The sequence below is a fragment of the Paramisgurnus dabryanus genome, chromosome 18 (assembly GCF_030506205.2).
Source record: "Paramisgurnus dabryanus chromosome 18, PD_genome_1.1, whole genome shotgun sequence".
NCBI lineage: Eukaryota > Metazoa > Chordata > Actinopteri > Cypriniformes > Cobitidae > Paramisgurnus > Paramisgurnus dabryanus.
Window position 1 is genome coordinate 11,109,114 of NC_133354.1, and position 24,804 is coordinate 11,133,917.

Here is a 24,804-nt window from a genome sequence, read left to right on the forward strand (position 1 = left end):
TGCGATTTGCTTTTACTTTTTATTTTTATAGGGCTATTTTCATATGAGAGGAGACTTCAAGTACTCACGCTATCACTCAGCAAAAAAATAAATAAAAATAAAACAATAATTATTATTATTAATGAAATACGGGACAAAATATGATTTTTTCATAATAAGTCGGGACACTAAAATTAGAGTTGAAATACGGGACTGTCCTGGGAAAAACGGGACGTCTGGTCACCCTAGACATGATGCATTATTCTGCTGGAAGTAGCCATCAGAGGATGGGGAAATGGTGGTCATAAAGGGATGGACATGGTCAGAAACCATGCTCAGGTAGGCCGTGGCATTTAAACGATGCCCAATTGGCACTAAGGGGCCTAAAGTGTGCTAAGAAAACATCCCCCACACCATTACACCACCACCAGCAGCCTGCACAGTGGTAACAAGGCATGATGGATTCATGTTCTCATTCTGTTTACGCTTAATTCTGACTCTACCATCTGAATATCTCAACAGAAATCGAGACTCATCAGACCAGGCAACATTTTTCCAGTCTTCAACTTTCCAATTTTGGTGAGCCCGTGCAAATTGTAGCCTCTTTTTCCTATTTGTAGTGGAGATGAGTGGTACCCGGTGGGGTCTTCTGCTGTTGTAGCCCATCTGCCTCAAGGTTATGCGTGTTGTGGCTTCACAAATGATTTGCTGCATACCTCGGTTGTAACGAGTGATTATTTCAGTCAAAGTTGCTCTTCTATCAGCTTGAATCAGTCGGCCCATTCTCCTCTGACCTCTAGCATCAACAAGGCATTTTCGCCCACAAGACTGCCGCATACTGGATGTTTTTCCCTTTTTACACCATTCTTTGGAAGCCCTAGAAATGGTTGTGCGTGAAAATCCCAGTAACTGAGCAGATTGTCAAATATTCAGACCGGCCCGTCTGGCACCAACAACCATGCCACACTCTAAATTGCTTAAATCACGTTTCTGTCCCATTCTGACATTCAGTTTGGAGTTCAGGAGATTGTCTTGACCAGGACCACACCCCTTAATGCATTGAAGCAACTGCCATGTGATTGGTTGATTAGATAATTGCATGAATGAGAAATTGAACAGGTGTTAATCCTTTAGGTGAGTGTAAAATTTTTACCGTTAGTAATGCATGTGAAAACATTTGCACATTTTAAACTTTCCTCTTTGTTGAAGTTTTGACAGAAATAATTGCATCTAAATCTCAATAATAGCAAGCCGTAGTATAGGGCTACAATATTTTATGTTTACACATTTATAGTTTTATTTCAAGAATCTAGCATTAGGCCGAACTACAAAAAATTTACAAGTTGATGTGCATACAAACTATTAGTTGGAGTGAGTGGGGCACAAACCTACACTGTTAGACTTTTCTAGCGTTACAACAAACCTCTCCCTGTTACAATGAAGCCGAACTAGTGTATGGGGTAGATGCATTTTCAGAACAGTAGTTTGTAACATGCTTAAAAATCATTTTTATAGCTACTGTAAGTAACCTGAGATTTTCTTTTCCCTACAGAATGAGAAGACTGTGGAAAAAGCCCATACACTTGTGTTTATCACTAACACTCATTTTATGCATTTTCATTAAAATTGTTTTGAGAGTAAAGGAAGACATTCTCCACCTTAATACTCGCTGCCATACAGGAGTGTCTGAGATACAGCAACTGACAGTAAAATATGGCATTAGTTGCTCTGCAATATATGACATGGAACCAGCGGAAGTGGGAAAATCTTTCGTCGCCCGTCAAAACAAAAGCTTTGTGGGGCCAACTGACAAGAGTATTGTGAATGCCACGTCTGATTGCGATCGTTTTATAGCATCAAAGGGTTATGGTGCGGTACAAGGCTCTGAGTTTGAGCATGAATTTCCTCTTGCTTACTCTTTGGTCGTTCACAAGAATGCCGATCTTGTTGAGAGGTTGCTCAGGGCCATTTATATGCCACATAATGTTTACTGCATACATTATGACCTGAAGTCTTCAGATGACTTTATTTCAGCGATGCAAGGTCTGGCCCGCTGCATCCCTAACGTCTTCATTGCCTCAAAACTGGAGAGGGTGCAATATGCAGGCATCTCACGCCTCAAAGCAGATCTTAATTGTCTGTCTGATCTCCTGGAGTCTGAGGTGAAGTGGAAGTATGTCATCAATCTGTGTGGTCAGGACTTTCCACTGCGGACGAATGCTGAACTGGTGTCAGATCTAAAGAAGCTTAATGGCACGAACATGGTGGAGACCAGACAGCCTGGTACGAAGACTTGGCGCTGGAGATTTCGCCATGCCCTGAAGAATAACATATCTGAATACTATGAATCACCTAAAAACATTTTTGAGGAGAAATCCCCGCCACCTCATAACATAGAAATGTTTGTGGGCAGTGCATACATTACAATCTCACGAGAATTTGCCATTTTTGTTCGGTTGAGTTCTTTAGCCAGACGTTTTTTAGCTTGGTCTGAGGACACATACTCACCTGATGAACATTTTTGGGCAACTCTTGTTCGTGTGCCTGGAGTACCAGGAGAGGTGCCAAGATCTGACCCTGATATCACCGAACTGATAAGTAAAACGCGTCTGGTGAAGTGGCTTGGTTTTGAAAATATTCATTACCCACCATGCACTGGAGTCTATCAAAGGGAAGTGTGTATTTTTGGTGCTGCTGAGCTCAGATGGCTTCTTGATTATGGTCACTGGTTTGTTAACAAAGTGGACCCAAAGGTGGATCCTATTCTTATTGAATGTTTAGAGGAGAAGCTTTTGGAAAAACAATTGATGTCAAAACAAAAGTCAAATCTTTTGGGACTGAAAAGGGTTTGCTCCACACTTTGAAATGTACAACCTTTTGGATTTCATAATGTCTCCTGTTTACAGTATACTTTCAAGTCATCACCTAAAATTATCTTTTAACTTCTATACATGTTTTTGTTCTGTATTTTAACCAATTTGGATTTCTTAATTGTATACACTCTTAAGGTACTAGAAAGTCTAGCAATGCCATAGAACAGGGGTCTTCAACTACTCTTCTTCTGGGGCCAATATGTAAATACCCTGTATGCAAATATGACGCTGGCCAAACTTTTACCCCTATTTTTACCTTTTATATTTTTTTTACTTTTACCATATATGTGTGTTTATGTGTGTGTGTATGTGTGCTCCAGGAGGTCGCTTTCCAGGCTGCATAAGTCTTATTTCAGAATTTAACAATTGTAAAGTTGACTTTTATTCTTAGTTAATCGTAAATTGTTTTGATATGCCTATGATTTGTGAATGTAATGCTCAGGTAACTTAAACTTGATGACATAAATGCAGTCTGCATACAGTATGCTCCAGGTTGCCCGCACATAGTTTGTGTGGTGCCCGCCAAAGCATATTTCTATTAATAGTCTCAATAGGCTTTATGCCCAGCTGCACTACTTCCTGAAATTCAGCCAGCTCCTTGTTTCCTGTCTGCCATTATTGGACAAACTAATTAATCCAGGTGTGTCTGATTATTTTTGTTGTGACTACTGAGGTCAGCCACACCTGGATTAATCAGTTTGTTTGCGACTACTGAGGTCAGGCACACCTGGATCAATCAGTTTGTCCAATAATGGAAGACAGGAAACAAGGAGCTGGCTGAAGTTCAGGAAGTAGTGCAGCTGGGCATAAAGCCTATTGTAATATTTATTTATTTATTACATATTTTTTATATTAGCTTGGCTTGGTTTAAGTATGTTAACATTTTAAACAATACTAAAATACAAAAAAAAATACGGAAAAGTACCCGGATGACCTACTACTTCCGGTTAGATTTTGCAGTGTGCATACGATGGACGCTTTACTATCCCATGATGCCCCGGACGAGGAGTTATCCAACAAAGAAGAAGAGCCACGCGGCTGTTTTCGCGCTGAAATGACATGACGTGATGACGACGTATGTCACGTGATGTAGCAACATGGCGGATGTAGTACATCCGAATCTCATTCATACTACCCGGATTCATACTATACAGTACCTACTGTTTTAACGCCAAGTAAGTAGGTACTTCATCTAATTCAGTACCTACTATACAGTATGCGGTTTCGGACGCAGCCAGAGTTCTTTATCTTTCAAGTGAGGCGCTACATCCGGGTTGTATAAGTTGCGGAAGTGCGCCACCTGGTGGATTATAGCAGTATTGCGGAAAGCCGGAAATTCTCGTCATTGGCAGGGAGGCGTTTTGATGGGGAAAGAGTTAAGTTAACATTTTAAAGATATTTGATCATTTTCATCTAAAATAATGATCTCTAACAGTCAAACATACAATAACTATAACTAGGCAAGATGTGCAACCCAGCCTTCCAAGGTGAAAATGCACTTCTATAATGTACTTCAAATACTCTATTTTTATGCACTAATTTTGTAATAAAAATTCTTCTTTAGTACTTCTTAAGATTATCTAAGTGTACCTGTGCTTTTTTAGACTATTGCTATTTTATGTTTATAAATTAAACGATTAAATATGTGCTTAGCAGATAAAAAAGTTTATGAGATCATATCTTTTTAGCCGCGTTTTGCCATAGCACACACAAATATCGTGTACTGTAAAAGCATTATAATGAAATTAAGTTATTTCAAAATAACATTTTTTCTTGCTTAAGATAATGTGATCCACGGATGCTCCTTCTGATTAATTTAAAAAAAGTAACATATTTGCTCACTTTCAAGTGGAATTTGCCCTTTTACTCACCTTTTTTGCATTGCATCATAAGATTGCATTCTTACTATGGTATTTGTACAATTCTGCACTAGATTCTGGTCAAAACTGAAATGTATGTTGAATAGTAGTCAAATAGTAGTTTTAACAAGTGAGAATAGATAAATGGCCTTGGATACTTGGAATTCACGTACAGGTAAAGACTTAATAGTATGTCTGATATCATAAGTGATTTACATAGCTTTCCCAAACCTTTTAAGAGAAAGGAAAATATTTGCACGGTCACCACTTAAACTATTTTAAATCAAAAAATCTTTTGATACTATCAGGAATGAGTGGTTTACCCTAGAAAACGAGTGCGGAGGAAAAGAAAGAGATAGTGTTCCTTATATGCAAAATAATGCAAATTAGGTACTTTTTATGAGCTTCTACATGCATTATGATTTTAATGCTTTGTAGTCAGTTTGCTTAGTAATACTACTGTATACTAATATACTGTAACTTAAAGGACCAGTATGTAAGAAATGTATATCAATTAATCATAAAATGGCCCTGATATGTCAATAGACATTAAAAGTCATTTTCATTTCAAATACTTATATCACTGACAACAGTGGTCCGGCCAGGATATTGTCATTTAAAAAGTGGAGTTGCAGCCCTCAACTGATGTTTATGTTGTCATTTTGTGTATTGGCCACCAGTTGTGTGATTGCAGTACCAGTTTTAGCCACAAGTTTTGTGATTGCAATACCAGTTTTGGCCACAATCCTACATACTGTAACTTAAACTTCTCTGGCTGGCACATCTTTTCTCCTTTTAAAAACTCACTCACTCACTCAAGTGATGGGATTTTTTGTATCATAATAAAATATTTTTTATGAACACCTTCATTTCTTTTCTGATGTGTTATGAAGTGTTCAGTGGCGGAGACGAAGTCCTTGCCACCCCTGTTGCCACCCCGCTGAAAACATTACTTTGTTTGATTTTTACGAACATTTCTCAAATCTCCCAGCGGACGTGAATGCATCCTACGCATCACGCACAAGCGTGGTGTTGCTGCTATCTTTTCATTACGCTTGTTCAACTTCATGCGGCGCCGCAAGAACCGACTGCCGGATGATGTCAAAGTTCCGCGAGAGCGATTTAAAAGCAAACTCCTCCGTATGATTTCGCGAATCACTCTCGCGATACTTTGACGTAATGCAGCTGTCTATTCTCGCGGCGCCGCATGACGTCGAACAAGCCTATTGGTTAAGCTGACACGCAGCTCCTTCGTACTCCAAAACATAACGCGTCAACACGCACATGATCGATGAAGAGCGTTTTGCTGGTATGTACGGCTTTTATTGGTATTAAATTAAACGAAGTACTGTTTTAACGGGAAGTAAGGAAGACATTGCACTGTAGTGCTTAGCATTAATACTTCAATTAGAATTACTAGTCTTGTGAAACTGACTAATACTGTCACGCCTGCGTGAAGATGCTTAAAACAATAAAAAACTTGTCGTTAGCAAATGTTCAGCAACAATCGGGTAGGCTTATTCATATTGTCAAGTGTAATGCAGCATATTGAACTTAATAAAACGACCGTGGATATAGAACAGGGTTGTAAACAGCGCGCTTTCCGGCGCCTCACGCTTTTTAAACGTCAGTTTGGGTGACTTGGGTCTGAGAGGGTTGGATTATAATTTCACAAAGTCATCTGAAGCCATTCCATAGCTTAATGTGAGGGACAGAAGTCTAGTTCCCTCCTCCCTTAACATAACATGTCTAGATGTCTGTAAGCAATTTTCCTTGTGTTGTCAAATAGGCTAGACCTCAATATACTCAGATTTTGTCGTAGTGTATTATTTTAATATTTGTATTATTAGTAACGGTGTACTTATGGTAAACAATAACATGCAAATTGTTCAAAATTTTGGTTTCTTCATGAGGTGTTTAACTATAGGGACGATATTACCAACTTCTTTCTAAAGAAGCAAAAGTCAGGTGCAGATCAGGTCCAAACAGATCAGTTGTTCTATTTTTGCTGTATACTTAATACATATATAATTGTGTACATTTTGGAAAATAAACAACTTTAATTTAATCTATATACAGTGTACTTGAACACTTTGTATATCGACCCCCTCGCCACCTCTTTGCCACCCCTGTTTTAAAAGTCTAGCTCCGCCACTGGAAGTGTTACGTGGTAGGCTACTACATAAGAAAACATAAAATCTCGTAAAGTAATACTGTCTGTCACATTTCATAACATCTGTTTATAAACAGGTTGACAAACAGTTTATTGTGTTCCACCCAGCGTTTAGAGAGCGAGAGGCTGGTTTTTCTCCTTTAGACAAGTGGGTGTGGCTACATACAAGTATTGAAGGGGACATTCCATGAAAATCAGACTTTTTCCATGTTTAAGTGCTATAATCGGGTCCCCAGTGCTTCTACCATAAGGTGACCAGACGTCACAGTTTTCCGGGGACAGTCCTGTTTTTGGCGTTCTGTCCCCGGAAATGTCCCCGTTTTACAGCACGTCCAAATCAACCAGCAAATACACTGAAAAACCCGATCAACATCAAGAATTTACTACGAGACACATGAGAATGCAACGAGCGTCATTATCATCAATTAAGTTATCATAAGATATGAAAACAGTTAACGTTGTCGGGGGTTAAGTATACTAACTACTCATGTCAAATTAAGTTAATAAATCAATGAAGTGAACTGTACACAATATAGTTCTGAGCATTTGTTTTGTGTAGGCTAAATATGTTTACATTTTGCATTTTCCTTCTGTTCTTCACGTTTACAATGCTATGAAATTAGCTTAAGTAGTACCCTAGAAGTCATTTTTGATGAGGTATGTCTCTTGTATAAAAAAGGGAAAAAATAGGATTTAGGCTACAGAAATTGTTCAATTAACCGAATTAGAAACACTGCAAAAATGATTCTCTTATTAGTATTTTTCTCATGTTTTCAGTACAAATATAAAAAAATTCTTGAGTCAAGATGCATTTTCTTGATGGGCACAATAACCTAGGAAAATAAGTCTCGTTTTAAGACAAAAAAATATTACATTTGTGCTTAAAACAAGCAAAAAAAAATCTGCCACTACTTAATTCAAGAAAAATATTTTCTGCATGTTTTAAGCAAAAATTCACCCTTAATTAAAAAAAAAAATTCTTAAAGCTAGATTTTTCTTAGGGGATTTTGCTTATCAAGAAAATGCATTGATTTAAGAATTTTTTGATATTTGTACTTAAAACAAGACAAAAATACTATTAAGTAAGAAGTCATTTTTTGCAGTGAATCCACAACAATAAAAAGAAAAAAACTTTCAAAAAACGTTTTGTCCCGTTTTTTTAATGCATAGATAACAACAAATGAGATTTTAATAATATTTTGACCATTTAACTAGGAAATGTCCCCGGTTTTCATTTAAAAATCTGGTCACCTTATTCTACCAACCCAGAAAACATGAAAAATAGCAACCCTGTAACTTTGTTTTGGTAAGGCTCTCTCTGCAAGCATGTGAATATATAGGTCACTCGGATTTCGCTCCCCCATGACATATTAAGGGGATCTTATTATAATGATACCGCCCCTTCATCCGCGCTATCCAACCATGATGCTGCCTCGAGTGCGAGAGACGGAGAGAAAAAATGACTGACAGCACTACGCGTTTGTATTCCCTCAAACACAAATCGTAGCCTACAATCTTATAACTTGTAGTTTTAATAATCTTTCTAAAGGTTGAATTAAAGTTCAAGGATTAACGTTACCTTAGTGCAATAGAGAGAGAGCGAGTGAGCGAACGAACGAGAGAGAGAGAGAGAGAGAGAGAGAGAGAGAGAGAGAGAGAGAGAGAGAGAGAGAGAGAGCAACGCGACGGTTCACAAGTATGTTGTTTAATATGTTTCTCTGAAGTTTATATGAATGAATACGAGGATTAATGCACTGCACGAGACAGACTGAGAGAACAACGAGTATTCACTATCATACACAATGAGCATAAATATGTTGTTTAATGTTTCTCTGAAGTTTCAAATGAATACGAAGAGTTACAAGAGAGTGAGAGACTGACAGAAACGCGAATGTGTTCAATGTCATTTGATCTGTTTCTCTAAAGTTTAAGCATTAAATGTGTTGTTTTATTACAGATCATTTAAATATGCTCGTGTGGTTTGGTCAAAAAGTAAACTTCTGAGTGTTTGTGGAAGTGTAACATGCTGAAAATCATTGTGCCTGTTTAAAACACTGGCAGCATGAGACCTAAAAGTCTTTATTTTTATTCCACAATGTTCCCCATCTGCTGATAAACATGTATTTAGTATGCATAAAACAGATGATTGACTTTTTAAACTTGTTCAAATATATCATGCTAACATCTCTTACTAACTTCTTTCGTGAGAGAATGCAATGTCTTGTCTACAGCGCAAGCGCTTGAGACTTCGCCCACCCGAGCAGCTCATTTGGATTTAAAGGGATACACACAAAAACGGTGCATTTTTGCTCAGACCCATAAAGTGCCTATTTTAACATGCCACAATAAATTACCTATAGGGTATTTTGAGCTAAAACTTCACATATGTACTCTGGGGACATCAAAGATTTATTTAATATCTTAAAAACGTCTTGTGGAATGTCCCCTTTAAGTTCACTAGCAGCAATGTGAACAAAGGTGAGCTGTAGGCAGTATAAAGTTGTGACACAAATGTTTAGCATCAGTATGCACTGAAAGTCAGAAGTATGTCATCCGTCAACATACTTTAACCATTCCTTACTTTCAGTGACATCTCACGTGGGGTTATGAGTCCGGAAATATATACATTGACTGACAACTGATCAATTCATTTTTAATGCTGCTTCTTACACAAGAACAACTTACTGTTTTTGGATTTTACACTAAATATATTTCTTATATGTACTTGAATAGTTTTTTTAGACTTTTCCATTATGAGATCCTTTTTGGAATTTTTTGTCAAAGAATCATGGATTAGCATTTTAGCACTCATCAAAGTGTGATTACAGTCATGTAACAATAAGGTAGGTACGTTTTACAGATATTATAATTTATTGTCATATAAAAAAAACATGTTTAGTAGTTTCTTAGCATCTCATTTTTAGAAATGTAGGTTTAGGATTAACTTAAATTATGCAAAAGTGACTTTTATAAAATATTAGTTTTCATAAGTCTATAGATTGTAAAAAGTGAAAAGTTGGAAAAACTAAAAAAAAAAAAATACTTCAATTGGTAACACCTGAAAATGTAAGCTTTTTCAACCTAAAAATTTTACGTGGGGTGTAAGGGGTGAAAAATATATCCCCATCCATCCGTTTGGCCCAATGGCGAAGTCCAAACCGCATGGGAAGGATTGATAGCGCATTCCGTCTTTTCCGGTGCTTCCGGTTTTAACATTACGCAACTTATTATCTGACTCCAAAGATATGAAACGTATTGTAATATGAATCAAATTGATATAAATATAGAATTTGGATAAACATTTGATCATTCTATTTACTCATGTTAACATTGAACTCATTCATTCGATTACCAATATCATATCAGCCCACACCGGCCGTTGTGCGGATTCTGAAACATAAACTCAACCACACCAGAGGTCCTGACTTATATAGCCCTCGAATAATCATCACAATTATCCACAACTTAGTTAGGGTTAAATAATTAGTCTATCCGTGTAACCAGAGGAAATGGTTGAAGCAACTGCCCCATGCTGGCGTGCCCTTCATTATTATTATAAAATACTTACGCAACCCCAGCCAACTATATACAACTTAATACAGAACTCAGAAACTATAATTATAGTAGAGATACTGATCAGAGGTCCTGACTTATCATCTGATAGCCCACATATAGTAAAGTAATGGCTGTACATCTTAGTTCATCGGTATAGACAATTAGCATGAATTTATACCCCGGTCATAGATTTATGGTGATAAAGGATCTCGTAATACTTATAGTAAATTAGAATAGTTAATGATACAGAGAAGATTCGAATGAATAAAAATGTAACAATTTATTAACCAGGTAGGTAAAACATAATTCAGAAGCCAATTTACATTCCAATTCAAATACGAAAATCAAACGAAAAACCATTGCATACCTGGTAAGGAGATGAAGATCTGGTTACAGATTCCTCAAAATAAAATAAAAATACATGATGCTGTGGCAGGACAGCATCATGGGGGTGCATTTCTCGATATTGAAAGTCCCGCCTAAATCTTCTACACATCTCCTTAAATAGCCAGAGAACAAAGCATATAGGAATTTTGTACTGATTGGTTGTTGTAAAAACTAAAGGCTGTCCTTAATCTGAATACAGTGGGTGATTGGTTTATGCTTAGAATGGGAGGTGTCTATCAACATTGAATGAAGTTTCACATATACTTTAACATTGAATTCTGTTGTTATATGAGTGAGACCATTGTAACCACTTGCGATGAGACATTTCAATAGAAAACAAATAAGATACAGATTTTAGATTCTTTGTGCATGTAGCATTTCATATACAGTTTGCTTTTAGAGAAAAGAATACAAATGTATGACACCCTAAAGGTGTGTCTTTGAAACCCAAATGTGTCTCAGTGGGAAGTCCACTGTGAATCGTGGAGAGAGGCTTTTCCCGCGCACTCACTTTGCCCCCATGCAGTGTCCTTTGGGGAGGTGCTATCTTATTTAGGAAATTGTCTTACAGGGGTAAACATTTTAAGTTGCATAAAATTACATTTTGTAGGTGTTGCCAATTGAAGTAACTTAATGAGTTAAACCAACTTTTCACTTTTTAAAGTGTAAAATGTTTATTTAGTATTGTGTAAACCTCAATGTTTCCATGCTCATAAAGGTATTTTTCCAATTCAGTATGTCATTACTAATGGGATCAAAACAGGGATGGGATCAAAAAGTTGTTTGCCAGATGACAATTAAATAAAAGTGTTAAAAGTACCGCATTTAATTGCCAACTTTAGGCATTAAGTTGACATTTTGAAGATATTTTATCAGTTTCATCTTTAACAGTTTAACATTCAATAACTTGTTAGGCAGGATGTGCAACCCAACCTACATTTTTTGAACACACATGTCACATCAATTGTACCCCAAATAACACAAGCTTTCATTTCTCCTTACAGAGATGAGAAGATTGATGTGTCATTGCAACCAGATAAAGGTTCTCTTTATCTTTTTAACACTGACACTACTATGTGTTTTTATTTTTCGGGAAGCAAGAGTGTCTGAGAGGCCACGGTTCATAGTAAAATATGGCATTAACTGCTCAGCAATATATGACATGGAACCAGTGGAAGTGGGCAAATCATTAGTTGCCCGAAAAAATGAATATGTGGGGCCAACTGACATGAATATTTTAAATGCCACCTCTGATTGTGATTGGTTTATAGCGTCAAAGGGTTATAATGCGGTACAAGGGTCTGAATTTGAACGTGAATTTCCTCTGGCTTACTCTTTGGTCGTTCACAAGAATGCAGATCTTGTGGAGAGGTTGCTAAGGGCCATTTATATGCCACATAATGTTTATTGCATACATTATGACCTGAAGTCTTCAGATGACTTTATTTCAGCGATGCAAGGTCTGGCCCGCTGCATCCCTAACGTCTTCATTGCCTCAAAACTGGAGAGGGTGCAGTATGCAGGCATCTCACGCCTCAAAGCAGATCTCAATTGTCTGTCTGATCTCCTGGAGTCTGAGGTGAAGTGGAAGTATGTCATCAATCTGTGTGGTCAGGACTTTCCACTGCGGACGAATGCTGAACTAGTGTCAGATCTAAAGAAGCTTAATGGCACGAACATGGTGGAGACCAGACAGCCTGGTACGAAGACTTGGCGCTGGAGATTTCGCAAAGCCCTGAAGAATAACATATCTGAATACTATGAATCACCTAAAAACCTTTCTGAGGAGAAATCCCCACCACCTCATAACATAGAAATGTTTGTGGGCAGTGCATATTTTACAATCTCACGAGAATTTGCCATTTTTGTTCAGTTGAGTTCTTTAGCCAGACGTTTTTTAGCTTGGTCTGAGGACACATACTCACCTGATGAACATTTTTGGGCAACTCTTGTTCGTGTGCCTGGAGTACCAGGAGAGGTGCCAAGATCTGACCCTGATATCACCGAACTGATAAGTAAAACGCGTCTGGTGAAGTGGCTTGGTTTTGAAAATATTCATTACCCACCATGCACTGGAGTCTATCAAAGGGAAGTGTGTATTTTTGGTGCTGCTGAGCTCAGATGGCTTCTTGATTATGGTCACTGGTTTGTTAACAAAGTGGACCCAAAGGTGGATCCTATTCTTATTGAATGTTTAGAGGAGAAGCTTTTGGAAAAACAATTGATGTCAAAACAACAGTCAAATCTTTTGGGACAGACAAGGGGTTGCTCCACACTTTGAAATGTACTTCCTTTTGGATTTCAGTATACTTTCAAGTCATCACCTAAAATTATCGTTTAACTTCTATACATGTTTTTGTTCTGTATTTTAACCTATTTGGATTTCTTAATTGTTAAAAAAGGTGCTAGAAAGTCTAGCCGTGTGTGTGTGTGTGTGTGTGTGTGTGTGTGTGTGTGTGCGTGCGTGCGTGCGTGCGTGCGTGCGTGCGTGCGTGCGTGCATGCGTCTGTGTGTATGACCGTTTCTCAATCCGAAGGCTGCAGCTCCCGGAGGTCGCTTTCTTAGTCCATAGAAGACCCATTTTTGGTGAACCAAGGAAACTTTTTGGGGCCGTTTCCTGGACCAGGATTAGACAAGTTCTAAACTAATATTAATGTTAGAGCTTTGCAAGCTAAAAACAACTTAAAATACATCAATGCCCTTTGTTTTGTCTCAAAATGCACACAAGTTATGTTTTGGCATGTTTGTTAAAACAAATTACATTTCATAATTAAACAAAGGCCTAGTCCTGGTTTAATCTTATCCCTGTCCAGGAATCCACCCTTTAAAGTTTTTTTAAAGGACTATTTCTTTCTTACCCTTTTAAAGAGTGAAAATACATCTTTACCGCAAAACAATTTTTCTGTTGACGTTAAAACAGGAGTCTCCAACATGGTGCCCGCGGGCTGTGAGGTGCCCGCCAAAGCATATTTCTATTAATAGTCTCAATTGTAATATTTATTTATTTATTACATATTTTTTATATTAGCTTGGCTTGGTTTCAGTATGTTAACATTTTAAACAATACTAAAACATATCAACAAGTCAAATAAAATAAAATCAAGTAAAACAAAAAAGTTTTGAGTAGACTTATATCAAAAAGTAACCCTCCAGATTGTTTTATCTGTAGCCCTTGCTCACAAAAAGGTTGGAGACCTCTGCGTTCAAGGTTTTTTATGGTACCATACACTACAGCCAAACAAACATTTAAGAACCTTTATTTTGTAAGTTGTACTTTTGTGTTCATATGTTCAAAAACATTTGTGTCTCTTATTTTTAAAATGTCTTATTTCTATAGTGGTAACTTGAGACTTACAATAAACTTCACTGAGATTTAATTGACTTTTACTTTGGAGCAATATAGCAAAACAGAAATGTGTACAACTGGTGAAATGTGTTAATAACATATACTCAGTTTCCATACATGGTAAAAAAGTTTCTGTGCCTTAGTAGATTAAACAAAAATAAAATGAGTAAACTTTATTTAAGCAAAATATGAGTTCAAATAAATACATAATAACAGAATGATTAAATGAATAAATACATTTTATCCTGTTTAATCCACTTAAATTTGTAAAAAGGAAAATAACTTTATTAACAATTAAATAACAATTTTTTTGCTGAAACTACATGAATGAATTTGGTAAACATCTAGGCAGTGGACTTTAAAAAGTAAATTTTGAAATTAAACACTTTATGTGTTTTACCTAAAAATAAAGACCAGATTTAGAAGAATTTCTGTTTCTTCTTTGAGTTTTACATTGAGAACAGTGGTGCTGTGTCAAGACTGCACTGTTAAAAGGGACACTAGTTGACATTGGGAAATGTTATTGTATTCAATCAATCTATCTTCCCATCTTTTTCTTCTTCAATTGAATTTGTAATTGTTATTGACAAAGTCTGTTTATGTAAAGTTAATCACTGTGCTTAGAATGTAGACATTTAGATATCTTTTCTAACCAGGATTCACTTCAAATGTTTATCCATATGATGAGGTGAATTTTACTAAGAACATAAAGTTCATAAAACCTAATTTAAATAAGTACAGGTTACTTGTAGCAACCCGTAAATGAGTTACCACCAAGAAAAGACGTTTATTTAAGTAATATTAATACTTTTTTGTTTGTTTGTTTAGGCTACTTATTTCAATTATTTCCTCTGAACCAATGTCTACAAACCCATGCAGGAATTTATTATGTCAGTATGTCATTACTAATGTGATAATGACTTATTAGTCAGATTGTTAACAGAGGTATTTAATAAAAGTAAAAAAGTGCTGCATATGACTGCTCACTGCAGACATTAACTCTTTACCTGCCAGTGTTTTTTTTGCCAGCCAGCGCCAGCATTTTTCATGATTTTCACAAAAGTTCAATGCCTTCCAGAAAATTTTATTCTTTAAATATATAAACAAACAATATATCAAATGAAAGAACAGACCACCTGCTTTCAACAACAACAAAAAAAAAACGTTTCATCCTACCTTCATGAGTTCTTTTTTATCACCTCTCAAATATGGGTAGGTTTCTTAAAAAGATCCAATTTTGAGCAAAAAGCTGAGATAATAAAATTTTTGTGAAGGGCTTTTAATAGAGATCAGATGCAGAGCGATCTTTAAAAAATACACAGAGTTCTTTCTCTTTCACGTGAGGCGCTACTTCCGGGTTGTATAAGTTGCGGAAGTGTAAACTTAGCGGTTCAATCCGTGGCTAACACATGCATAACTATTGATAACATTACCATGTGTAATTTAATGGTGTAAATGTTTTTAATTAATACACATTTAAGATGACATGAATTAACTCTAATACAGCAAATTCTAATAATTAAATTTGCATAGTCATTAATATAAAAAGCTTATTTTTTGCATATAATACAAGCATTGTCTAAAAATGAAAATAGGCTTTTACTTAATTATTATTACAAGACCATCATAGACACCAAAACCAAGTGAAGAAAATGATCTCTTTAATTTGAAAGTCTGAACTGAACATCAACGCAGACATGAATTTCCTCACAGAAGTTTAAGATCATATATCATAGAAGTTTAAGATATATAAGATCATCTTGAACGTAGATATATAAATGAACACAGAGAAGGGAAGTTTAACACTGTGAAGCACAAGCAAACATGAAAGAGGCTTAAAACCATCAGGACATAAACGGGCTTATTTTATTGCACTTGAAACCTTACCTCGAGATAAAGTATTAAACTGGACTGATGATTTAAATGTTGTTTACTCACATGTGCGTTGTTAACTCTCCGGATAACTTTCGTTCACTTCTCCACGGACTGTTTGTTTACAGTGTCACGTGAGCAGCTACACTGCAGGTTCGACTTCATTTGGCGCTAAGCAGACCTCTTGGTGATGTTAAAGTACCGCGAGAGCGATTCAAAGCAGATTTCTCCATGTGATAACTGTAATCGCTCTCGCGCTACTTTGTTGTCACTCGCCTGTGGGTTCTTGTGGCGCCACAGCAGTCTGCTCCCCAGTCACTCTAGCGCTGCTATAGTATTAATTTGATTTCATACGCCGATCGGATCGCGCAGTTCGGCAGGAAGTCATCAAATAAATAGCTTATGTATATCCATTTATACCCGCTAAAGTAGCAAGTGTAACATGCTAATGGTTAGTGCTTCACATCTAAATTATGACTTAAAGTATGAAATGTCACAAAACCATGCTGTTACGCATCCTCACGCTATTTTTAGTGGGTATACGGAAATCCTTGACAATTTCTAGTGGGTATACGGCGTAGTCCTGCGTATCACGTAGACTACACCACTGCTCTATTATGGTGGGGGATTTTAAAAAAGTGGTTTTGCACCTATTTGGCTCCCCCTACTGGCTTAACTTGCAATCTCATTACTGATTGGCTGACTTTGCTGCCACTCAAAAAATGTAGCCAATTATTTTAAAGAGGAGGGGCAGTGAAATGCCTGTGATGTCATAAGCATCAGTTTTTCAGATTGGGCCGTTTTCTGGGCGACATTTCTAAAAGAGGAATTTTTATGAGACTGAGATGTTTAGCATGTCTAGCACTTTTTGTATGTTCGTGAATGCGGGTAAATTAATTAATTAATTAATTACCATTATTCAACAAAGACAAGTTAAAAAAAAATTCATTCTCTGCCCCCTTTAATTGATGAGTCATCTTGTCAAATGATGGGGAAAGAGAAGTTAACATTTTAAAGATATTTGATAATTTCATCTAAAATAATTATCTCTAACAGTCAAACATACGATGACTAGGCAAGATGTGCAACAAACCCTTCCAAGGTGAAAATGCACTTCCATAATGTCCTTAAAGGCGCTGTATGTAGTTTACAGCGGCCTCTAGCGGTGATGTTTCAGATTGCAACCAATAAGTTTACAAGCGCGTGCTCGAACTCATGAGCGACGGACAGACTGAGATGTAACACACCGGAGAAAGCATTACACAACATGCTGGAAACTCAGGTAAACTCCCACTGCAACATTTAATTGACTGCATTTAGCCTATGTAATGTGGTGTTACGTAGGTAAATTTACGGTAAGATAACGAAAACGAATAGTGAACTACACTGAACAATTTCAGTACAACAGTAAAGCCCGGTACTGTGCTATTTTAAATAGTCCTTTACGGTTGTTGCTTGCCACACTGTGTGATCAATATCGTAGTTAAGTCCATGTCACACTGTATAATCTCAGTTTCCTGTTGTCTCCTGAATGCGGACACGACTAAGATGGCGGCGCTACCGGAAGGTATTTATTTTCGTTAATAAAGTTTTAAATATGGATATTTCTACAACAACACCGCGCGGATTACCCTCAGAAGACCTTTGTTTATCATCCTGGAGCCGTTTGGATTTAATTTGTGAAGGATGGACGCACTTTTTTTGACTTGAAGGTCGTGGACCCCATAACATTACATTTAATCAACTGAAAGATCTAAAACATTTCATAAAATATCCGAAAATGTGTTTGTCTGAAAAACGATGGACATATGCAACTCAGACAGCTTGGGGGTGAGTAAATCCATGGGTTTAATATCATTTTTGTCCAAACTATCCCTTTAAGTAGAAACACTGCGGACAGCTCCTTTAAAATACTCTATTTTTATCAATAATTTTGTACAAAAAATTCTTCTTTAGTACTTCTTAAGATTATCTAAGTGTACTTATCTGTGCCTTTTTTTGAGACTATTGCAATTTTCTGTTTATAAATTAAACTATTAAATATGTGCTTAGCAGATAAAAAAGTTTATGAGATCATATCTTTTGAGCCGTGTTTTGCCATTGCACACACAAATAATGTGTACTGTAAAAGCATTATAATGAAATTACGTTATTTCATACTTGTTGGTAATAAATGAGTTACATATAATGAGGTATATAACCAAGTTACAAAATAAAAAAATTTCTTAAAGTGGACATAGAATGAAAAACTATTTTTACCTTCTCTTTGTTGAATAATGGTAGTCTACCCACATTCACAAATATACAAAAAGTGCTAGACATGCTAAACATCTCAGTCTCATAGAAATTCCTCTTTTAGAAATGTCAGCCAGAAAACGGCCCAATCTGAAAAACTGATGCTTATGACATCACAGGCATCTAACTGCCCCTCCACTTTAAAATAATTGGCTATATTTTTTTGAGTGGCAGCAAAGTCAGCCAATCAGTAATGATATTCCAAGTTAAGCCAGTAGGGGGAGCCAAATAGGTGCAAAACCACTTGTTTAAAATCCCCCACCCTAATAGAGCTATCTGAGAGAGGTTTTTAGGAAGCTTCTAAGGCATTACAGACCAAAACAAAACATTTTTGTCTACATGTCACATCACAGAACAAGGATAAATACTCCGTTTAATCATTCTATGTCACCTTTAAGATAATGTGATCCACGGATGCTCCTTCTGATTAATTAAATGATTAATTAAAAAAAAAGTAACATATTTGCTCACTTTCAAGTGGAATTTGCCCTTTTACTCACTTGTTTTGCATTGCATCATAAGATTGCATTCTTACTAAGGTATTTGTACAATTCTGCACTAGATTCTGGTCAAAACTGAAATGTATGTTGAATAGTAGTCAAATAGTAGTTTTAACAAGTGAGAATAGATAAATGGCCTCGGATACTTGGAATTCATGTACCCGGTATGGACTTAATAGTATGTCTGATACCATAAGTGGTGAGTGTTTATCTAATTTACATAGTTTTCCCAAACCTTTCAAGAGAAAGGAAAATATTTACACGGTCATAGACTAACTTAAAGCCCCACTGTGTAAGATCTACTCCCATCTAGCGGTGAAAGTCTATATGACAAGCAACTTAATATTACTTTCTAACCCCCCCCCCATTCGGAACGCGTTTTAACTCGTACGGTGGCCCGGCCATGTCATGCCAAGGTTAACATGGCTTCCAGTAGCTACAAAGCAAAACCAATGAGAAAAAATGAACAATTTGCAATGTCCTTTGCCTGTGATCCATCAAAGCACACAGATTTATGTTTAACATGAAAAAAGTCTGATTGTCATGATATGTCCGCTTAAAATCACATACAAATAGCAACCATGACGGGTTTAAATGGACGCGAACTAATATTATGTCAAAGTACAATGCTTATGTTTTAAGTAAACGTTACATGTCCGTGTATATGTAAGAGCTTTCTGTCATATTGGTGAAAAAAGATTGCGCAACTTTCACACGCTTGTAAAATGAAACGAAAGACGCGCAGATCAGACGCTTTTATCAGTGAAAGGCTAAAAATAGCGCTGTCACAGTGTGTTTGTGCTAGAGGTCAGAACAGATGAAAAACATTTATCTCAGTACCTCAGATTACATAAATGGGCGGAGAGACGGCGTGTGTCTGTTTGAACACATTAAACCACATGCATGTTTACACTAACAAGTGTTATGCATAATCATGCTAAAGTTAGCCAAGGAACTATAAAACTTCAAGTTTACAACATGGACTGTATAGATGTAAACGAATATGCTGAATTACCTGTGGAGAATATAGAAAGTGCAACTTCAGTGTCCCTTGAGTCCCATCTTGGAAAACTAACTCCAATAGTGACTTTGGTCTTGATGTTTTTCCTGTCGCGTTGTCGTTTAAAATTCCCGTTTCGCATCCTTGGCGATTTGTTTTAATGTCCTCGAGAATATGTCTTCAACAGGCTTTCAAATCAAAGCATTAGATCGCAGGTTCATCACGGTGTGCGGTTGTTGTAAAATCCGAAGGATTCAGCTACGCAGGTCACAGGCTGCATACGTCATCAAGCCTGGTTTATTTAAATTAACTGAGCATTACATTCGCAAGTCATACGCATATTACGCATATTACATCAATTTACAATTCACTAAGAATAATTGTCAGCTTTATAATTGTTAATATTCAGAAATAAGACTGTCTTGATGACGTATACCGCCTACACATGCAACCTCCGAAGGCTTCAGCTATCAGCCAGCGTGAGTGTAGTCTGAAAGCGCGAAAGGCGGAGCTTGAATTTCAGGAATGTCCCTCGTCGGCGAATGTATTTCAAAGATGGAGGAACAACATGAATTCAGCCAGAGAGCGCTTCGACGGTATGCATTTTAAATAGCAGATTCTACACTTACGAGAATACTTTGATTAGTGGGTGGGAAGTAATTACACATGAATGAGCACATACTTTTGAAAGAAAACATGGGTTTTTGTTAAGAATTAACTCAATAAAGTACACAGTACATGGGCGTAGATTTAGGGTGGGACGCTAGGGACATGTCCCTAGCAAAATTCAGGGAAGACTAAATTGTCCCTAGCAATAATTTCGACCAAACAATTAATCTGTATTTATATATAACCACTGATGTCCGTCTTATTCTTGTGTTTTCTATTTTTTTACTTATTATATTTTTTTCAGGAATCATTTAAATGAGATTAGAAATCTTTTGCAATCCCGTTCTGTAAAAATGACGCTCTACGTGGTACACAAACGGTTAACAGCTTTCGTTCTCTGCAATGACCGCCTCCGTAACTCACATCGCTAATATGATTGGCTTTGGATTTCTTTAGTCCCGCCTCTCTACTCACATTGCTAATATGATTGGATTACCATTTCTTGAGTCCCGCCGCTCTAACTCACATCACTTTACGTGTGATAGGATGGTTTCACTTTGTACAACGCGCCAATATTCACTCAACAAGACACGCGTGATTATTCGGGCTACAGGTAAGTGAGGAAGAAAGTATTATTATACCCACTGTAACTGTTTCATGCACAAAAAAGTTGTGTCACATAATGATTCAAGGACAGTGTTTTCACCAATACACGACAATCCCATGTTAACCTGAGGAGTTGCAAACTTTTGTCAACCTTTTATAAATGGGGTAGCAAGGTTATTTAGGTGGTCCCTAAGCCATGAAAGAAAATAACCCCAACATGGTAAAAACATGAATTCATGTCATGATTGCTGAATACTTTACATTACTGCACTGTGGTTATTACTTGCACAGATGTAGACATAATGTAAGGTTGCATTTTAAACTTAAAACTTTTTTCACACTGATTAACTGTCTTGTTAATGAACAGAAGATTTAATGTGAACTACAGAAACGTTAATAAACTGTGTTCAGGAAACATCATGATATACATTCCTACTTCAACACTGGGATTTTTTGGCAAAATTAAATGAAGAATTAAATATTACTTGCATATTCTTCATTGTTATAAAGTAAATATGGATTCATATATGTTACAATGTGATTTTCTTTTTTTTTTGACAAAGACTTAAACAGTTACTGTTTATTAGGCTCTAGGACATAACGAATTGTTTATTATAGTACATTAAATTTGGGATGGCACCGGGGGTGGCGAGTCAGATGTCACTGAGTAAAGTGCATACTGAGTTGTCTGTTGTTTATGTCAAGTAAACGGTGATAAACAGTTTTTGCAATGCGACCATTTTATTTATGTCCCCACCAATGCCAGAATCAAACCTACGCCCTTGACACAGTAGAGCTTTAAACTATTTTAAATCAAATTTTTTTGATACTATCAGGAATGAGTGGTTTACCCTGGAAAACGAGTGCGGAGGAAGAGAAAGAGACAGTGTTCCTTATATGCAAAATAATGCAAATTAGGTACTTTTTATGAGCTTCTATATGCATTATGATTTAAATGCTTTGTAGTCAGTTTGCTTAGTAATATTACTGTATACTAATATACTGTAAGCTTAAACTTCTCTGGCTGGCACAACTTTTCTCCTTTTAAAAACTCACTCACTCACTCAAGTGATGGGATTTTTTGTATCATAATAAAATAATCTTTAGGAAAACATTTCTTTTCTGATCTCTAGGATATTTCTGATTGTGAAGTGTTACGTGGTAGGCTACTACATAAGAAAACATAAAATCTCGTAAAGTAATACTGTCTGTCACGTTTCATAACATCTGTTTATAAACAGGCTGAACAACAGTTTTTTGTGTTCCACCCAGCGTTTAGAGAACGAGAGGCTGGTTTTTGCTCCTTTAGACAGGTGGGTGTGGCTACATTCTAGAAGTATTAAGTTCACTAGCAGCGTTTTGAACAAAGGTGAGCTGTAGGCAGTATAAAGTTGTGACACAAATGTTTAGCGTCAGTATGCAATGAAAGTCAGAAGTGTGTCATCCGTCAACATACTTTAACCATTCCTTACTTTCAGTGACATCTCACGTGGGGTTTTGAGTCCGGAAATATATACATTGACTGACAACTGATCAATTCATTTTTAATGCTGCTTCTTACACAAGAACAACTTACTGTTTTTGGATTTTATCCTTGGATATTTTAATAGCTTGTAGGTACACTAAATATATTTCTAATATGCACTTGAATAGTTTTTTCAGACTTTCTCCATAATGAGCTCCTTTTTGGAATTTTGTCAAAGAATCATGGATTAGCATTTTAAGCAGTCATCAAAATGTGATTACAGTGATTTAACAATAAGGTAGGTACGTTTTACAGATATTATAATTTATTGTCATATAAAAAAACATGTTTAGTAGTTTGTTAGCATCTCATTTTAAGAAATGTAGGTTTAGGATTAACTTAAATTATGCAAAAGTGACTTTTATAAAATATTAGTTTTCATAAGTCTACATATTGTAAAAAGTGAAAAGTTGGAAAAACTAAAAAAAAATACTTCAACTGGTAACACCTGAAAAATGTAAGCTTTTTCAACTTAAAATTTTATGTTAGGTAAACATTTTAAGTTGAATAAAAATTAAATATTGTAGGTGTTAGGGTTAGGTTGCCATTTAAAGTAACTTATTGAGTTGAACCAACTTTTCAATTTTTAAAGTGTAAAATGTTTATTTAGTCATTTGTGTAAACCTCAATGTTTACATGCTCATTAAGGTATTTACTAGTATGTCTACTAGTTTTTTGTATGTCAAGATTGTTAGATGACAGAGCATTAAATAAATTTAATAAAAGTACTGCATTTAACTGCTCCCTTTAGGCATTAAGTTGACAGTTCAAGATATTTTATCGGTTTTCATCAACAGTTTAACATTCAATAACTTGTTAGGCAGGATGTGCAACCCAACCTTACATTTTTGAACAGACGTGTCATATGAATTGTACCCTCTAAATAACACAAGCTTTCATTTCTCCTTACAGAGATGAGAAGATTGAGGTGTCGTTGCAACCAGATAAAGGTTCTCTTTATCTTTTTAACACTGACACTACTATGTGTTTTTATTTTTCGGGAAGCAAGAGTGTCTGAGAGGCCACGGTTCATAGTAAAATATGGCATTAACTGCTCAGCAATATATGACATGGAACCAGTGGAAGTGGGCAAGTCATTAGTTGCCCGAAAAAACAAATACGTGGGGCCAACTGACATGAATATTGTAAATGCCACCTATGACTGTGATCGGTTTCTTGCATCAAAGGGTTATAATGCAAAACAAAGCTCTGAGTCTGAGCGTGAATTTCCTCTGGCTTACTCTTTGGTTGTTCACCAGAATGCAGATCTTGTGGAGAGGTTGCTTAATGCCGTTTATATGCCACAAAATGTTTACTGCATACATTATGACCTAAAGTCCTCATATGACTTTATTTCAGCGATGCAAGGTCTGGCCCGCTGCATCCCTAACGTCTTCATTGCCTCAAAACTGGAGAGGGTGCAATATGCAAGCTTCTCTCGCCTCAAAGCAGATCTTAATTGTCTGTCTGATCTCCTGGAGTCTGAGGTGAAGTGGAAGTATGTCATCAATCTGTGTGGTCAGGACTTTCCACTGCGGACGAATGCTGAACTGGTGTCAGATCTAAGGATGCTTAATGGCAAGAACATGGTGGAGAGCAAGCGACCATGGGGAAAAGAATGGCGCTGGACTTTTCACCATGATCTAAATGGCGTATCTGATAACTACGATTTTCCTATTACTACTACTGAGGAGAAGCAACCACCACCTCAAAACATCGAAATGTTTGTGGGCAGTGCATACTTTACACTCTCACGGGAATTTGCACTTTTTGTTCAGCTGAATTCTCTAGTCAAAGATTTCTTGGTTTGGTCTGAGGACACATACTCACCTGATGAACATTTTTGGGCAACTCTGGTTCGTATGCCTGGAGCTCCAGGAGAGGTACCAAGATCCGACCCAGACATTTCAGAACTAGACAGTAAAACCCACCTAGTAAAATGGTCTTATTTGGAAGAAGAAGGTCTTTACCCACCATGTTCTGGGGAGTATATACGGTCTGTGTGTACTTATGGTGCTGCTGAGCTCCGATGGCTTCTTAACTATGGCCACTGGTTTGCTAATAAAGTGGACCCAAATGTGGATGCAATTATTATTGAATGTTTAGAGGAGAAGCTGTTAGAAAAACAGGCAGTGTCAAAACAAAAATAAAGTGATCAAATATTGCTTTACTTGTATATCTACATAGTTTCGTTACTGTAAGAATAAGATATGATTTCTGCTGTC

General features: G+C 36.6%; 3 protein-coding genes across 4 annotated transcripts in view; all 3 read left to right on the forward strand.

Annotated features, from left to right (window-relative positions):
- Positions 1-3,089, forward strand: part of LOC135721841 (beta-1,3-galactosyl-O-glycosyl-glycoprotein beta-1,6-N-acetylglucosaminyltransferase 4-like) — a 67,756-nt gene extending 64,667 nt beyond the window's left edge. For both annotated transcript variants that reach the window (XM_073812563.1, XM_065244283.1), the window contains exon 2: positions 1,532-3,089. In XM_073812563.1, the coding sequence (XP_073668664.1) occupies positions 1,533-2,843 (1,311 nt within the window). In that variant the 5' untranslated portion in view covers position 1,532 and the 3' untranslated portion in view covers positions 2,844-3,089. The remainder of the gene's footprint in view (positions 1-1,531) is intronic.
- An 8,743-nt stretch (positions 3,090-11,832) lies between these two features.
- LOC135721367 (beta-1,3-galactosyl-O-glycosyl-glycoprotein beta-1,6-N-acetylglucosaminyltransferase 4-like) lies at positions 11,833-13,107 on the forward strand. Its single transcript, XM_065243552.1, has one exon. The coding sequence runs from the start codon at positions 11,833-11,835 to the stop codon at positions 13,105-13,107; it is 1,275 nt and encodes a 424-aa protein (XP_065099624.1).
- A 9,342-nt stretch (positions 13,108-22,449) lies between these two features.
- On the forward strand, positions 22,450-24,804 carry LOC135721842 (beta-1,3-galactosyl-O-glycosyl-glycoprotein beta-1,6-N-acetylglucosaminyltransferase 4-like). The gene is made up of 2 exons (XM_065244284.1): positions 22,450-22,817; positions 23,492-24,804. Exon 2 carries the CDS (start codon positions 23,494-23,496, stop codon positions 24,727-24,729), a length of 1,236 nt encoding a protein of 411 aa, XP_065100356.1. The 5' UTR covers positions 22,450-22,817; positions 23,492-23,493; the 3' UTR covers positions 24,730-24,804.